This window comes from Manis javanica, chromosome 6, assembly GCF_040802235.1.
Source record: "Manis javanica isolate MJ-LG chromosome 6, MJ_LKY, whole genome shotgun sequence".
NCBI lineage: Eukaryota > Metazoa > Chordata > Mammalia > Pholidota > Manidae > Manis > Manis javanica.
In genome coordinates, this window is record NC_133161.1 from 99,378,079 (window position 1) to 99,391,742 (window position 13,664).

General features: G+C 41.0%; 1 protein-coding gene across 1 annotated transcript in view; it reads left to right on the plus strand.

Annotated features, from left to right (window-relative positions):
- ABCA13 (ATP binding cassette subfamily A member 13) overlaps nt 1-13,664 on the plus strand; it is a 361,430-nt gene that overhangs the window by 17,497 nt on the left and 330,269 nt on the right. The window contains exons 2-3 of the mRNA XM_073239122.1: nt 1,346-1,439; nt 5,233-5,356. Of these exons, the coding sequence (XP_073095223.1) occupies nt 1,346-1,439; nt 5,233-5,356 (218 nt within the window). The remainder of the gene's footprint in view (nt 1-1,345; nt 1,440-5,232; nt 5,357-13,664) is intronic.

A 13,664-nucleotide genomic window follows, 5' to 3' on the forward strand; every position in this document is an offset into this window, starting at 1 on the left:
ATGGAGGATTTTTCATAATGCTGTACCTCCTGGCACAAAAAACCGCTTCCTCATGAACTATTTCAAAGAGGGTGGTTTCCTTTCTTCCTTAATCACATCAGGATTGGCATCTTTTCCACCTGTGTTTTGTCTTTACAGTTTCAGGCTGCATGTGGTCACCTGGTCACATTTAGATCTGTGTGCCAGACCTGGCAGGGAAGAATTGGGGTAGGTGGGGATGGTCATAGCCATTTAAAGAGTGAAGGAACTAAAGTGATGAGAAGCTCATTTTAGTTCAAAGTGTATAACTTGGAGTCTGAAATAGTATGACACCCTCTTTAGTGTTAGACTGAGTGTTCTTAACTTCTTAACCTGCAGATTTTCAGATATTTGTTTGTGCATTGTTGAATGCCTGGTCCTTTTGTGTCTGGTGATAAACTTCTGTGTTTGTGGAATGACATAAAATCAGTAATAAAACATTATCCACCACAAAAAGAAGTGAAGAATGACAACAAAAAAACAATCTTGTGACTGTTGAAAATTCTGTTAATTTTTCATCAGGCTCTTTCTTGGGTGTTTCTCTCCCACAAAACTAACTTTCAGGCATCAATGGAAGTTCCCCCTCTTCTGACTTTGACAAGTCAGGGTTAGGCAGAGTATTGCAATCTTTGCAGGCAGTCCTTTTGTAGTCTGTGTCAAGAGATCTGGCTCCAATGATCTGAGTTTTAGGGGGTCTGTGCCAATCTCAAAAAGGTAGTTCAAAGGAAACATTATTTATACACAAAAAATATTCATTGATAGAAGAATGTGAATCATGATATATCCATTTGGTAAGAATGTCGTGCAATCAGTAAGATGATATTTATGAACCTCATGTAGCAACATTAGAAAATATTCATCAAATGAAGGTGTGTGCCACTACCAACTCTGGGGGAGATCTCTACTTGGATGGAAAAGTCAGCAATGTTGAAGAAATTAGAAAAATAGAAATAGTTAATTTGTCGGAGTGTGAGAAATAGGACGAAGTTATTTATTCATTCAATTTCTTTAGTGTCATAAAGTCTATAATACATAAAAATTGTATAAACAAGAGAAGAAGCAGAGGCCAAGTCTGGTGGGAGGAGTGCAGGAGCTGACATGGTCATAGATCTGGATATGGTGACAAGTGAACTGGAACCTTCTCTGGGGAACCTTGTCTCAAAAGATTATTCTCAGATTGTGTCTGTGTGCAGACAGCAATGGTAACAATGACCCCTTTTAAAGGAGGCCTGACCTGGCCTTCATAGCATCCTTCAAGAGATGGAGATATTGTCATGCTTTGCAGTTTACTCAAGCACTCATTTGTTTTTTCTGTCAAATTCCTCAGGTTCTTTCCCTTGCTGAATTCTTTTGGCCATGTATCCTGTTCATGATTCTGACAGTGCTTCGTTTTCAGGAACCTCCCAGACATAGAGACAATTGTAAGTTTTACTTTTTATTACCTTCTTTGAATTATAAACCTCTGGAGGAAAAAAAGCAGCAGCCTTTCCTCTTTATAAACTTTGAATTCTGAGTGGAATGAACTGGTAGGGCTCCAGTATGATATCACAACACCTATGTCTGGGATATGTGCCTGTAAGCATCACTACGTTGTTTTTTTCTCCTAATAATGATATTCACATACATCTGCTCAATGTAGCAGACAGATTTATTCTTTGGACTAAACTACCTTGATTTGGGCATAGGTATATGTGTTGTTACACATATAGAAAGAGCAGAGGAAGAGGCAGAGGTGGGAGTACATTTCACAGTACACCAACATGATGCTGATGGCAGTGATGGTGAGGGTGGCGGTGGGGAGGGTGACTACGAGGAGGGGAGGAGGAAGGTGGTGATGGTAGTGATGATGGTGATAGTGATAATGTCAGTGATGCCAGTGATGCTGATGGTGGAGATGATGGTGGTGGTGAGGGAGTGATGATAAGATTATGCTGATGTCATGATAGTAATGATAGTGGTGATGACGGCAGTGATGGTGGTGATGTACTGATAAAACATTATTAATAACTTCCTCTGCTCCAGGAGCTTTATCAGAAAGACCCTTTTGTTTACCTGGTTTGAAACCTCAACAGCATTGCTCCTTGAGAAATGAATGGCCTGTATTGTTTCTATTAGACTTATGCCACTTGAAATATTGGTAATGTGGTTAATTGTGAAAATGTTACAAGAATAAAGGGTTATTAAGGGATGGGCTTCATCTAAAATGCTGTGTCACTATCCAGAATATTAATTCCTTCGGCAAATATGTACTGAGCGCCTTCTGTGTCCCAAGCCTTGCTGAGGATAAAGTGGTGGACAAAGTATTTCCCCTGCCCCTACAGAACTCATTGCAGGGCCAGACTATTACAGCGCAATGGGAAAGCATCCCGGTGGGGTTCTGTCATGGGGGCCGCGTAAGTGCCCAGGAGGTTGGCCGATCCACTCTAGGGAAGGGCTTCGGGAGGAATCAACAGTGTAAAACTGTCAGAATGAGGGCGTGCGGGGGAGGAATGCTGGAGGCAGGCAGACAGCGCGGTGAAGTATGGAGCTGAGAGGCGGAGATCTGGCTGGAGAAAAGCAGCGGGGTCAGATCAGTCAGTGGTTCTGTATGGTGCTGAGGCTGGCGAACTCCTAAAGGGCACTGTGGAGCCTCTGCAGGGCTTCAGGCAGGCCGCAGTAAGGTGAATATGTAGGCATGATGCTCTTGTGCTGGCAGAGCATTGAATTGATTTGGAGGAGGATGGGGTCAACACTGGGGAGCTCAAAATGAGTTGTGGAGTCCCTGAGTAACCCGGCAAGTGATGGCCGCGGCCTGAAGCAGGAGGAAGAGGACAGAGTCCCAAGACTGGAAGGAGGTGGCACTGAAAGAACCACAGCTGGCTGGGTGCCCTGAGGAGAGAGGGCCCTCCCCTGAGACAACGGGGTGGAACATGCCCCTGGCTGCACTGAGAGCCTCAGGAGTGGGGGTTCTGTGGGGGCCTGTGCTCAGGGTGGCCGTGCTGAATTTGAGGAGCCTGGCTGAGCTGGCCCACAGGTGGATTTCTGAGTCCTGAGCTCATCTGAGTTGGGAGGTAGATGAGGACCCTTGAGGAGAAGCAGCACCCGGGACAGGGTCCTCAAGAAGAGCATGTTCCGAAGGCAGCCAGAGGGACCAAGGGAGTGGCCAGTTGGGGGCAGGAGGTGGAAAGGCTGTGCAGTCTGTGTGGGGAGATTTCACGGAGAGTTGCTATGCAGGTAGGAGGGGGCCTGACATGTCCCCATCAGGGGATTGGTGACATTGCCCAGGGTGTTTCCTTGGGAGGATAGGACAGAGAGGGGCCAGCTGTGTGGCATGAAGAGTGAATGGAAGGGTAGATGGTAGAAACCTGGCTCATTGGGCAGGAGAAATAACAGGGATGCTGCTGGAGGGTAAAATGGGGGGTGGCAGCTCTCATGTCACAAGTGGACAGTGTGGCATAAGGACCAGGGCAAAGACCCAAGTCAATAGTGGCCAGTAAAACATTTTGAATGATTTAGTTGTAAATACTAGAGCATTAGATCTACAGTACAGTGGGGTCCTGGTTCAGCCCTGCCATGTGGGAAAAGCAGCTTATGATGTTCCTCATCTTAAAAGGTGACACCCATTCCTTAAGCATTTAGGCAGCTCTTAGCTCATAGCCAGAGTGTAGCCTAGAGAAACACCAGAAATGCTTCAGAGGTTGGCACAGGTGAGCATTCTTAAGGGAGAGAAGGTTTTGCCAGAGTCTCAAAGGGGTCCAGGACCCAAAATCATTTAAGGACCACCAGGTGCGTGGGCTGGAGGCCTAACCTTCGTGAGAGACTGTGCCACACAGAATAGAGGTTTTCCGTAAGGACAGCTGATTTCACCTGCCTCCAGGCTGCCCCAAGGACTAAGAAAGGAAATCAGGCATGAGCATGTACTTAGCACAGGTACCCAGAGGAGATGACAGACAGACGTCTGTTCCCCCACCTCTCCCTTCCTGTTGTCCAGGTGTGGCCTCATGTCATCATGCCAGATCTTCGGTCTTGGAGATAAAGTGCATCCAGGACTAGTCCTCAATCTCTGACCCACTGAACACCCCACTGTGGTGATTACTATCCCCAGCATGTTCCTGAGGGAGGTGGGACACTGAAATCATACTAGGGAAACACACCTTTTAATACTGGCTGGGATGAGACCAAATCTCTCTACTTTCCTACCCTGGTGCACTGGGCCACATGTTACCTAAGAACTCCATTGCCCCTTTAACTTAAAAGCCTACTAACTTATACACTTATTTATTTTTCATTCAGTCATGCCCTCAGTCGTCTGTAGGTTCATACATTGGCTGGTTCATTCATTCCCCACACAGTGTGGAGCATTGTATTGAATTCTGGGCACAGCGATCATCCGAGTTGTGGAGAATAAGACCATGTCCCAGACAAACCAGACTCAAGTGGGAAGCCTTTTGCCAAAGATTTAGGAGCTCAACCAGTTAAATTAGTAACTCCCAAGACCCTTGCTGTCCCCTACAGCCCGACCATGTCCTCCCGGGTTGTGGTGCGGAGGGCAGACAGCGAGCGTGTGCAGACCCAAGAGTTTATCCAGTGAGGAGCCTTTTGTGGCAGCAGTTGTGCTGAGACACCTTGGATCCCAACCAGATTTTTGAAACTTTGCATTACATGATCTTTAGCAACTACACTTAAACCTGCAAGAATCCAAGGTGTATTGATTTGAGAAATTTTCCAAAACTAAAAACTCCTACATTTTTATATGAAGATGGGAAGTATTGTTCTTGGTCTTCCTGCCCACAGCTTGTTTATAAGGTCTGTGTCTGCAGGTCTGGCTGGGTGATAGGGATATTGCCACTCCTTGAACAGGGAGATAGGGAGAGGGAAGCACACAGCTCTGTGGCCAGGCCCAGCTCTTCTGAGCAGACGCATGAGTGCAGGCCCAGGACAGGGAGGTATAAAGGGCCCCAGCCTGCCTGCCTTTCCTTTCTCTTGCTTGCTTCTTCCTCGCTTCCTTTCCTTCCCTTTTCTTCCTCCCTTCCTCCCTTCTTCTCCCTCTCTTTCTTCCTCGCTCCCTCCCTCCCTTCTTTCCTTCCTTGCTTTCCATGCCCAGATTTCCTTTCAATTAATAACAGGATTAGTAACACAACAACATGATATTGCATATTATGATCCTAACTCTATAGGTTTTCCCCTTCTGTTACCAGCTGTATGGACTCATTTCTTCTTTGCATGTACATCCAGGTTATTTGCAAGCTCGGGATCTGCCCAGTCGGGGTGTGTTCCCCTTTGTCCAAGGCCTTCTTTGCAACAGCGGGTCGAGGTGCCGCAACAGGAGTTATGCAGGGTCGATGGAGCACCATTTTCGGTAAGAGACACACAGACATCTTTTCAGAAGTCATGGGAAGCTGGTCCGTAGCAGGCATGGTGCTTCTGGCCAAGCCTCAGTAACCAGGGGCAGATCAGACCCTAGGAAAAGTACAGAGCTTAGAGTTACAAGGAAGTCATTTTTATTAAATTCAGACTCACATGATAATGTCTCCAGCTAATGGTAGTTTCCAGTGGGAGGCCTTTTTACTGTTGGTTTAAGAACCACAAGGTGATTGCTGATCAGCAAATGCCATTTGCAGGCAAGGTTTTATTTTCCATAGGTTAAAACTTGGACTTCCAGATTCCTTGCTTAGCCAACTATTCATTTTGGTGCCAAATGGCCCCCAAGCAAAAGCGTTTGTTTGAGCCACACTGGGTTTTTCCTACTGTGGGATATTTGGTAGGTTCCTGCTTGCAGTTGTGATCAAGTGAAAACAGTGGTAACTCACTTCTTTCTTCCTGATCTAGCTACTTAAGTGGACTAGGTGATTTAGGAGTCCAGCTGAGACCTTCTCCATGCTAGGCCACACCTGTGGAGTCAGGTGGCATCAAAGACCAAAAAGAGCAGAAGGTAGTTTCTGCGAGAAGAGTCCAAATAAAGGGGGTTTAAATTAGAGGATTCTGAACACCCTAGAAACTTCTCTCAGTGTAGTTAAGAATGAAGGGAAGTGTCCGATTCTTCATGATAGTTTGAATTGATCAGGTATAAATGACCTGGGTTTTGCTTCATCTATACTTCCCGGCATTGAATAACCTATTTAAAGGTCAACCATATTAAATGATCTGATCTTCATCTTTAAGCTGCAAGAAGAAAATGAAAATTTCCAGCTGCTTTTGGACACATCTGGCCCAATAGTTATAAATGGTGCTTACATTTTTTTTTAGATAGGTAACAAAAGTATGACATAAAATCCTTTGCAAATAGTCTGAAGTCGTAACTCTGAAATGTTCAGTGATCTTTTTGTGGGTGTGGAAAAAGAAAATACATAACTCTCTGTCTTTCTGGGAAGATTCAGAGTGTGAGACTTCTTGGCATTCCCACTGCAGGTCTTTCTGATAATGTAGCCTCCTCCAGGGGACACTGAAACAGCCTGGAGTGGGTTTTGTACCAAACAATATTGACCCTTTACTTTTTAGTTCTGTGTGTCTGTGCAAATAATTTAACCTCTCTGAATCCATTTCTCATGGACCTGCTACAAGTTTCATGAGTATTCAAGACCAAACCCATAAAACCCCTAGCGGAATGCACGGTACAGGAGCACGCCACCCCTGGGTGCTGATGACAGATTCTTATTGTCTGGCTGTGACAATAATGAAATATTCCTCATAGTCACCAGGAAATGACTCTGTCCTTTCTTCTCCATGCCACTTCACTCTCTTCAGTTTTAGTAAAAGCTAAAATAATTTTAAACAAAAAAAAAAAAACTAAGTTGAAGGACTTAAACCACCTGACTTCAAAACTATTTCCCAAAAGCTGTAGTTATGGAGAATATTGGCCAAAGGATATTTATAAAGGTCACTGAAATGGGAAAGTACAGAAATAGTTCTACATATTATTATCAGATCAAACATCTGATCTAAAACAAAAATTTGCTGAAACCTGGGTGTTATAAGTCAGATGGTACTGCACCCCCACATTCTGAGAACCAGGGTCTGGTTCATAGCATCGACATCATGAAGCCTTTGACTCGGGTGACCAGGAGTGATGTGCCTCGTGTGCAGCAGGTCCTGCGGCAGAGGCAGGAGAAATCAAAAGGTGGTGGAGAAGGAAAAGGGTCAGGAGAGAGGGGCTTGGAGAGTGAGAAAGGGGGACAGGAAGAGAAAGACCATCACCCAGCTTGCCTCTGCTCAAACCTGGCCACGCGGCTGAGTGTTTCCAGCTTGGGTTCTTATTGGTGCAAAAAGGACTTTGGTTGGCCCTAGAAAGATTGACATCCAATTACTTTGTAGTAATTGTCTCAGTTTACCAGTATCTGAAAGCAGAAATTCCCATTTCAAGTCTGTTTACACTTGGTCACAGTTAATCAGTTTTGTGAATTTCCATGCGGAGTGTGCTTCCCCAGGGAAAGTGTGCTTTGGGCAGAAATTCCACATTTCATCTGATCCTGGTTATGACCATGATAAGCAGCTTCCTCATCCCTGGCTTTGCTGCGGAGTTTCCCTTTAGCTCCAGCCAGAGGATTTCAGAACAGACCCTGAGTCATTACTGACCACAGAGTGAGTGGGCATTCCCACGCAGTATAAGCAGTCAGTCCTATTCTTCCAAGCTGATGCTAACAGATTTCCTCCTACAATTTCCTTTAGAAGTTTTGTAATTTTAGCTTTTGTTTAGGCGTATGATCCATTTTGAGTTAATTTTGTATATGAGTGTGCCAAGTGTTGAGGTGGCCTTCTTACATGACCTGTAAGATATCGGCTTGTTGAAAACACTATCCTATCCCCATTACACTAGGCTGGCACCTTTGTTTGATCTGATAATAATATGTAGAACTGTTTCTGCACTTTCCCATTTCAGTGACCTTTATGAATATCCTTAGGCCAATATTCTCCATAACTACAGTTTTTTGGAGATAGTTTTGAAGTCAGGTGGTTTAAGTCTTTCAACTTTGTTTTTTTTGTTTAAAATTATTTTAGCTCTTCTAGGTTCTTGAATTTCCACTTAAATTTTAAATTCAGTTTTTTTATTTCTACAAAAATACCTGCTGAGGTTTTGGTTGGAATTGCATCTAAAAAAACCCCAGCCTTATAGAGATTTAATTCACATAATATAAAATTGACCCACTTAAAGGATACAACTCGATAGTGATAGATTTTGGTATATTCATAGAATTGTTCAATTATTACCACAATCAATTTGAGAAAATTTTAATCGTTCCATAAAGAAAACGTGTGTCTATTAGCATTAACTCTGCTTTTCTCTGGATCTCTCCAGCTCCTAGCCGAGGCATTCACCGTCTTACTTTCTGTCTCTATAATTTGACTGTTCTGGACAGTCTATAGAAAAAGACTTATGGGTGGTATTTTTGGTAACTGTCTTCTTTCACTTAATATAATGCCTTGAATGTTTACCCGTGTTGTAGCACATACCAGGACTTCATTCATTTTTATTGCTGGTCAGTGATGTCTCAATGTGTAGCCATCTCATGATGTTCATCTATTTCATCAGTTGATGGTCATTGGAGTTATTTCTTCATTTTGGCTGTTATGAATAATGCTGCTATGAATATGTGAACAGGATTTTTTTGTGTGAATATATGTTTTCATTTCTCTTGGGTGGATGCTAGGTCAGATGGTAGTTCTATGTTTAATATTTTAAGGAACTGTCAGACTGTTTTCCAAAGTGGCCCCCATGTTACCCTCCCACCAGCAGTGTATAAGGGTTTAATTTCTCCACGTCCTCACCATTACTTATACTTGTGTCTTTTAGATTATAGCCATCTAGATAGGTGTGAAGTGATAGCTCATTGTGGTTTTGATTTACATTTTCCTAAGGGTTAGTGATGTTGGCAGTCTTTCTATGTGTTTATTGACCATTTGTCTATTTTCTTTGGAGAACTGTTTATTGAAATCCTTTGTCCATTTTTAATTGGGTTATTCATTTTTTAAATTATTGAGCTGTAAGAGTCCTTCTACAGTCTAGATAAAATGTCCATTAGCAGATATATGATTGGCACATTTCTTTTCAGTTTGTTGGTTGTCTTTCCATTTTCTTAATTTCATCCTTTGAAGCACACACTTTCTAATTTTCATGAAGTCACACTTACCTATTTTTTCTTTTGTTGCTTGTGCTTTTGATGTCAAATCTAAAAGGCTTTGCTTAATCCATGATCATGAAGATTTACTCCTATGTTTTCTCCTAAATTTTCGATAATTTTAGCTCCTACATGTTGGTCTCTGATTTATTTTGAGTTGATTTTTTGTATGATGTGAGGAAGGGGGTCCAACTTCCTTCTTTTCATGTGGATGTCTCATTGTTCCAGGGGATTGCATTTAATCTATAGATTAGTTGGGAAAGAATTGATACCTTAGCAATACTGAGTCTTCAAATCCATGAGCACATTATATCTTTCCATTTATTTAAGTTTTCTTGAATTTCTCTCAGTAATGTTTTTGTAGTTTTCAGTTTTATACACATTTTGTTAAATGCCTTCCTAAGTAGTTCATGTGTTGTGGTATTTAAAAAAATTTAAAATGCAGGCAATCTGTTCTAGTGCCTTTTTAAACTTCCCTTAGAGTTTTTTACATACATGATCATATTATCTGAAAATACAGTTTTACTTCTTCCTTCTTTACCTGGATGCTTTTTCTATCTTTTATTTAAAGTGTAATGTGTTATTTTTTATCTGTTTTCTTCATGTTCAATTGTAGATCATTCATTTTAGACCTGTACTAATATAATGATTAAGAGCCTTATGTTTATGAGCACTGCTTTTCTGTGTCTAACAGATTTTGACATGTTGTATTTTCATTTGCATTAAGTTCAAAATATTAACTGATTTCCACTGTGATTTCTTTGACTCACTGGTTACTTGTATGTCAGATGTGTAATTTCTAAATATTTGAAAATTTTCCTCAAATTTTTTTATACTAATTTATACTTAAATCTGCTGCACTCAGAGAACTCTATGTGATTCAGGTCTTTTTAAATTTGGTGAGGCTTGTTTTATGGCCCCAGCATATGGTCTCCCTTGATGAGTATTTAATGTGTACTTGAGGAGACTATTAGCCTTCTGCTGTTGTTGGGTGGAGTGTTTAAGTCTTTAACATCTTTACTGATTTCCTGTCTACTTGTTCTATAAATTTTCAAGGAAGGAACTGAAACCCCCATTCATAATTGTGGAGTTTTCTTTTTTTCTTTTCAGTTCTATTGATTTTGGCTTCATTTACTTTGAAGCTCTGATGTAAGTGCATACATATTAGGATCATTATATCTTCGTCATTGACTCATTTATCATGATATAATAACCTACATTTATATATATTATGCATATAATGTATTACATATGCAATATATATACTTAATAAATATATAATGTATTATATAGTACCATAATCTCTGTATCTCATTGTCCTTGTTTTGAAGTCTACTTTGATATTTACATAGACACTGTAGCTGTCTTTTGATTAATGTCTCATGATAAATCCATCTTTTTACTTTTTGACTATCTGTGTCTTTATACTTAAAATTTAGACAGCATATAGTTGGCTCTTGCTTTATTATCCTTTCTAACAGTCTTTGCCTTTTGATGATAGACTTTTTGTATTTAATATATTGGACTTACCAATATTGCCACATGTTTTCTCCTTTTGTCATCTCTGTGTACTCCTAGTTTCCTCTTTACTGCCTGTGTTTACGTATATTGAGAATTTCTTACTATTTCACTTTTTTCTACTACTCACTTGTTAACTATACCTTTTTATACATTTTTCTAATGGTTTATGCCATTTCATACCAGTATACATGTGTTTGAAGAATTCCTAGAAACAAAATTGCAAGTCAACAAATAAATATATTTTAATTTTGATGGTCTTTTCCAAATGCTCCTTTTTGGGGATTATAATATTCTGCATTATGTCTTCCAAAATGTGAGGATTTTTTTCCCTCAATGAGGTCAATAGAGGGTTTTGTTGAACTCCTAAATTTCTTGCAATCTCATATCTTACCAATTTCTCTATATACAGTTTATACTTACTCTCCTGTGAAATATTTATTCATATCTTTTGTCCATTTTTCTCTTGGTTCATTATTTTTCTTCTTGATTTCTAGACTCTTTATATATTAGGGAGTTAAACACTTTGTCTGTGATATGAGTTATAAATGTTCTTTCCTGAATTTGTCATTTATTTTTTGACTTCGCTTGTTTTTTGACTTCCATTTTGAAACATTTATAGACTCAAAGAAGTTGTGAATAGTATATTGAGTCCAGCTTTCTCAAATAGTGACCTCTTATATTAGTATAGTACAATATCAAAATCAGGAAATTGACATTGGTATAATATTGTCAAGTAGAGCACTGAACTAATTTTGTTTTATCTGTTTTTACATTCACTCATTTGTGTGTGTGTGTGTGTGTGTGTGTGTGTGTGTGTGTGTGTGTACTGCAATACAATTTAATCTCTTGCATAGGCTCATGTAACCACCATCCCAACCAATGTATATTGTGACTGTGTCCAATCAGTATCTTGTATCTGTTCAGTCAGTGCAAAGAAACTCCCTCATGCTGTTCTTGTGAACCATGCTTACCCCACCATCCCCATCTTGTCCCTGGCAACTTCTAAATCTGTTCTGTCCCCATAGTTTTGACATTTTCAGATATAATCATGTATAATCACATTATTTATAATTGCACACATTTATATACATTTAAATAAAGTTACATGAATTGAATTATATAGGATGTGATCTTATGAGATTGGCTTGTGTCTTCCCACTAAGCATGATGCTTTAAGACCCAAACCTCTTGATGCGTGTGCCAGCTGTTCATTCTTTTTATGGCTGAGTAGTATTCTAATTTACATTTTAATAGTAATATATAATAATTTTTAGAAATTATTTTATTGGTAGTTTTTAAATAGCTGAAAATTGTCCTGTTTCAGTGAAAAATGATGGCCAATAAACAGAGATCTTTTATACCTGGAACAAATGATGTCAAATGTGGGTGAAGCCATTTCTTTCCACTGGTATTTTAGAAGAGATTGTGAAATGGTTAGAATTTGAATTAACTGAATTTTCTAGCTGTGTCCTTGGAGGCCTTCCCCCTACCCCTGGGGACTTCTTCCCCCACCCGCCAACCCAACACACTAAGAGTGTGTTCCCGTGTCTCCGCTGCCCTTTTCCAGCTCACCCTGCAGACAGACAGCCCACAAGCTCTTCACTTCGAGAGCTGGGTTGGAAATCCCAAGATTTGGGGAAACCGAGAGTGTGTTGGAAACAGAGATCTCAAAATACACCAAGTACTTATGGCCAATGTGTCTGCTCTGGAGTTTGGATTATTTTTTAAATAGACCTAAGGAAAGTCCCAAAGAATTTTTGCTCTTTCTTTTATCCTCAGATGGGAGTATCTAAACTTGGCCTCTTCTCTACATCACAGGTCTGTTACAGGTTTCAAAAGCGACTTGACCCTTGAAGGCTCTCCCAGAGCGCGGGCCCTGAATCAGAGGTTGACAATGAGGCAGAGGCCAGTCCCTGGCCAGCCTTACTCACCACAAGGCAGCTGATCTCCAATATTTCCTTTCTGGCCCCAGGAGAATTAGTTTTGCCTTTGGATCTAGTTGTCTTAGGAAATAACTCTAATTCTGTAAGAAGTTGTTTTACTTGTAAACTACTAATAAAATTAGCACAAACTGTACTAGAAACAATAATCTTCTTGCTTTACTTTGCTTGCTCATTCCTGCAGCTCTCATGGAGACAATGAGTCCTTTCCCAGCATTAGCTATAATATTACAACCCTTTATTCATATTTACAGAGAGCTGGGTGCTGGACACTTTGCTAAGATTTTATGTAGATTCTCTCTGCTGACCCTCCACGAACTCTATCAGGTGGACATTATGATCCAGTTTTAAAGACAGTATTCTAAGGAGACTCTGACTTGAGAAACACTTTGATTCCATCGACCCCTCACAGGTCTTAGTCTCCTCATCTGCAGTCTGAGGGGTGGGCCTGGAGAACCCCATTGGCTTCTGACGTCCTGTGGTCTGTGGCTGGACCCGCATGAGCACTGGTGCACCGCTTGCATCCTGGCCTGTTGAGAGGGGGTTCAGTACTGGTCTGAGGGCTAAGAAAGGAGTTCAGTTCCCTGCCTTTTCTTGTCCCCCTCCATTTCAGACCTGGTAAGATCAAGGGTCACATGATCAAAGACCAAATATATGAATATTTGGTTTCCCCCCTGCCCAAGTCCAAAGAAAGAACTGTATTCGGGAGCAGGTAAACTCCTCTACACACAGACTCCCTGAGGCTCGAAATCTCCATCACCACGTCCATATTTAACCCAGGATTTTCAATGTGCTGCTTCTACTCTAAACATTTCTCATGTTAGTAATAGTTTATAATCTGGTCTTAAGAACAAATTGAGGAACCTTTGAAATAATAATTAGAAAAAGAACATAAAACCAGTTCATTATTACAGGGAAAACTTGCCTTGAATTACATCAGTCTCTGTAATCTGATAGTTCTGCTCCCAGGACTGTCCCACATTGGGCGAGGTGGGAGAGCTTGTACCATGGCCTGCAGCTCCCCAGGGTCACTTTCATCCTTTAATACCAGGCCACAGCAGAAGCAGTAACTGATTTCTTGTGCTTTTGGAAT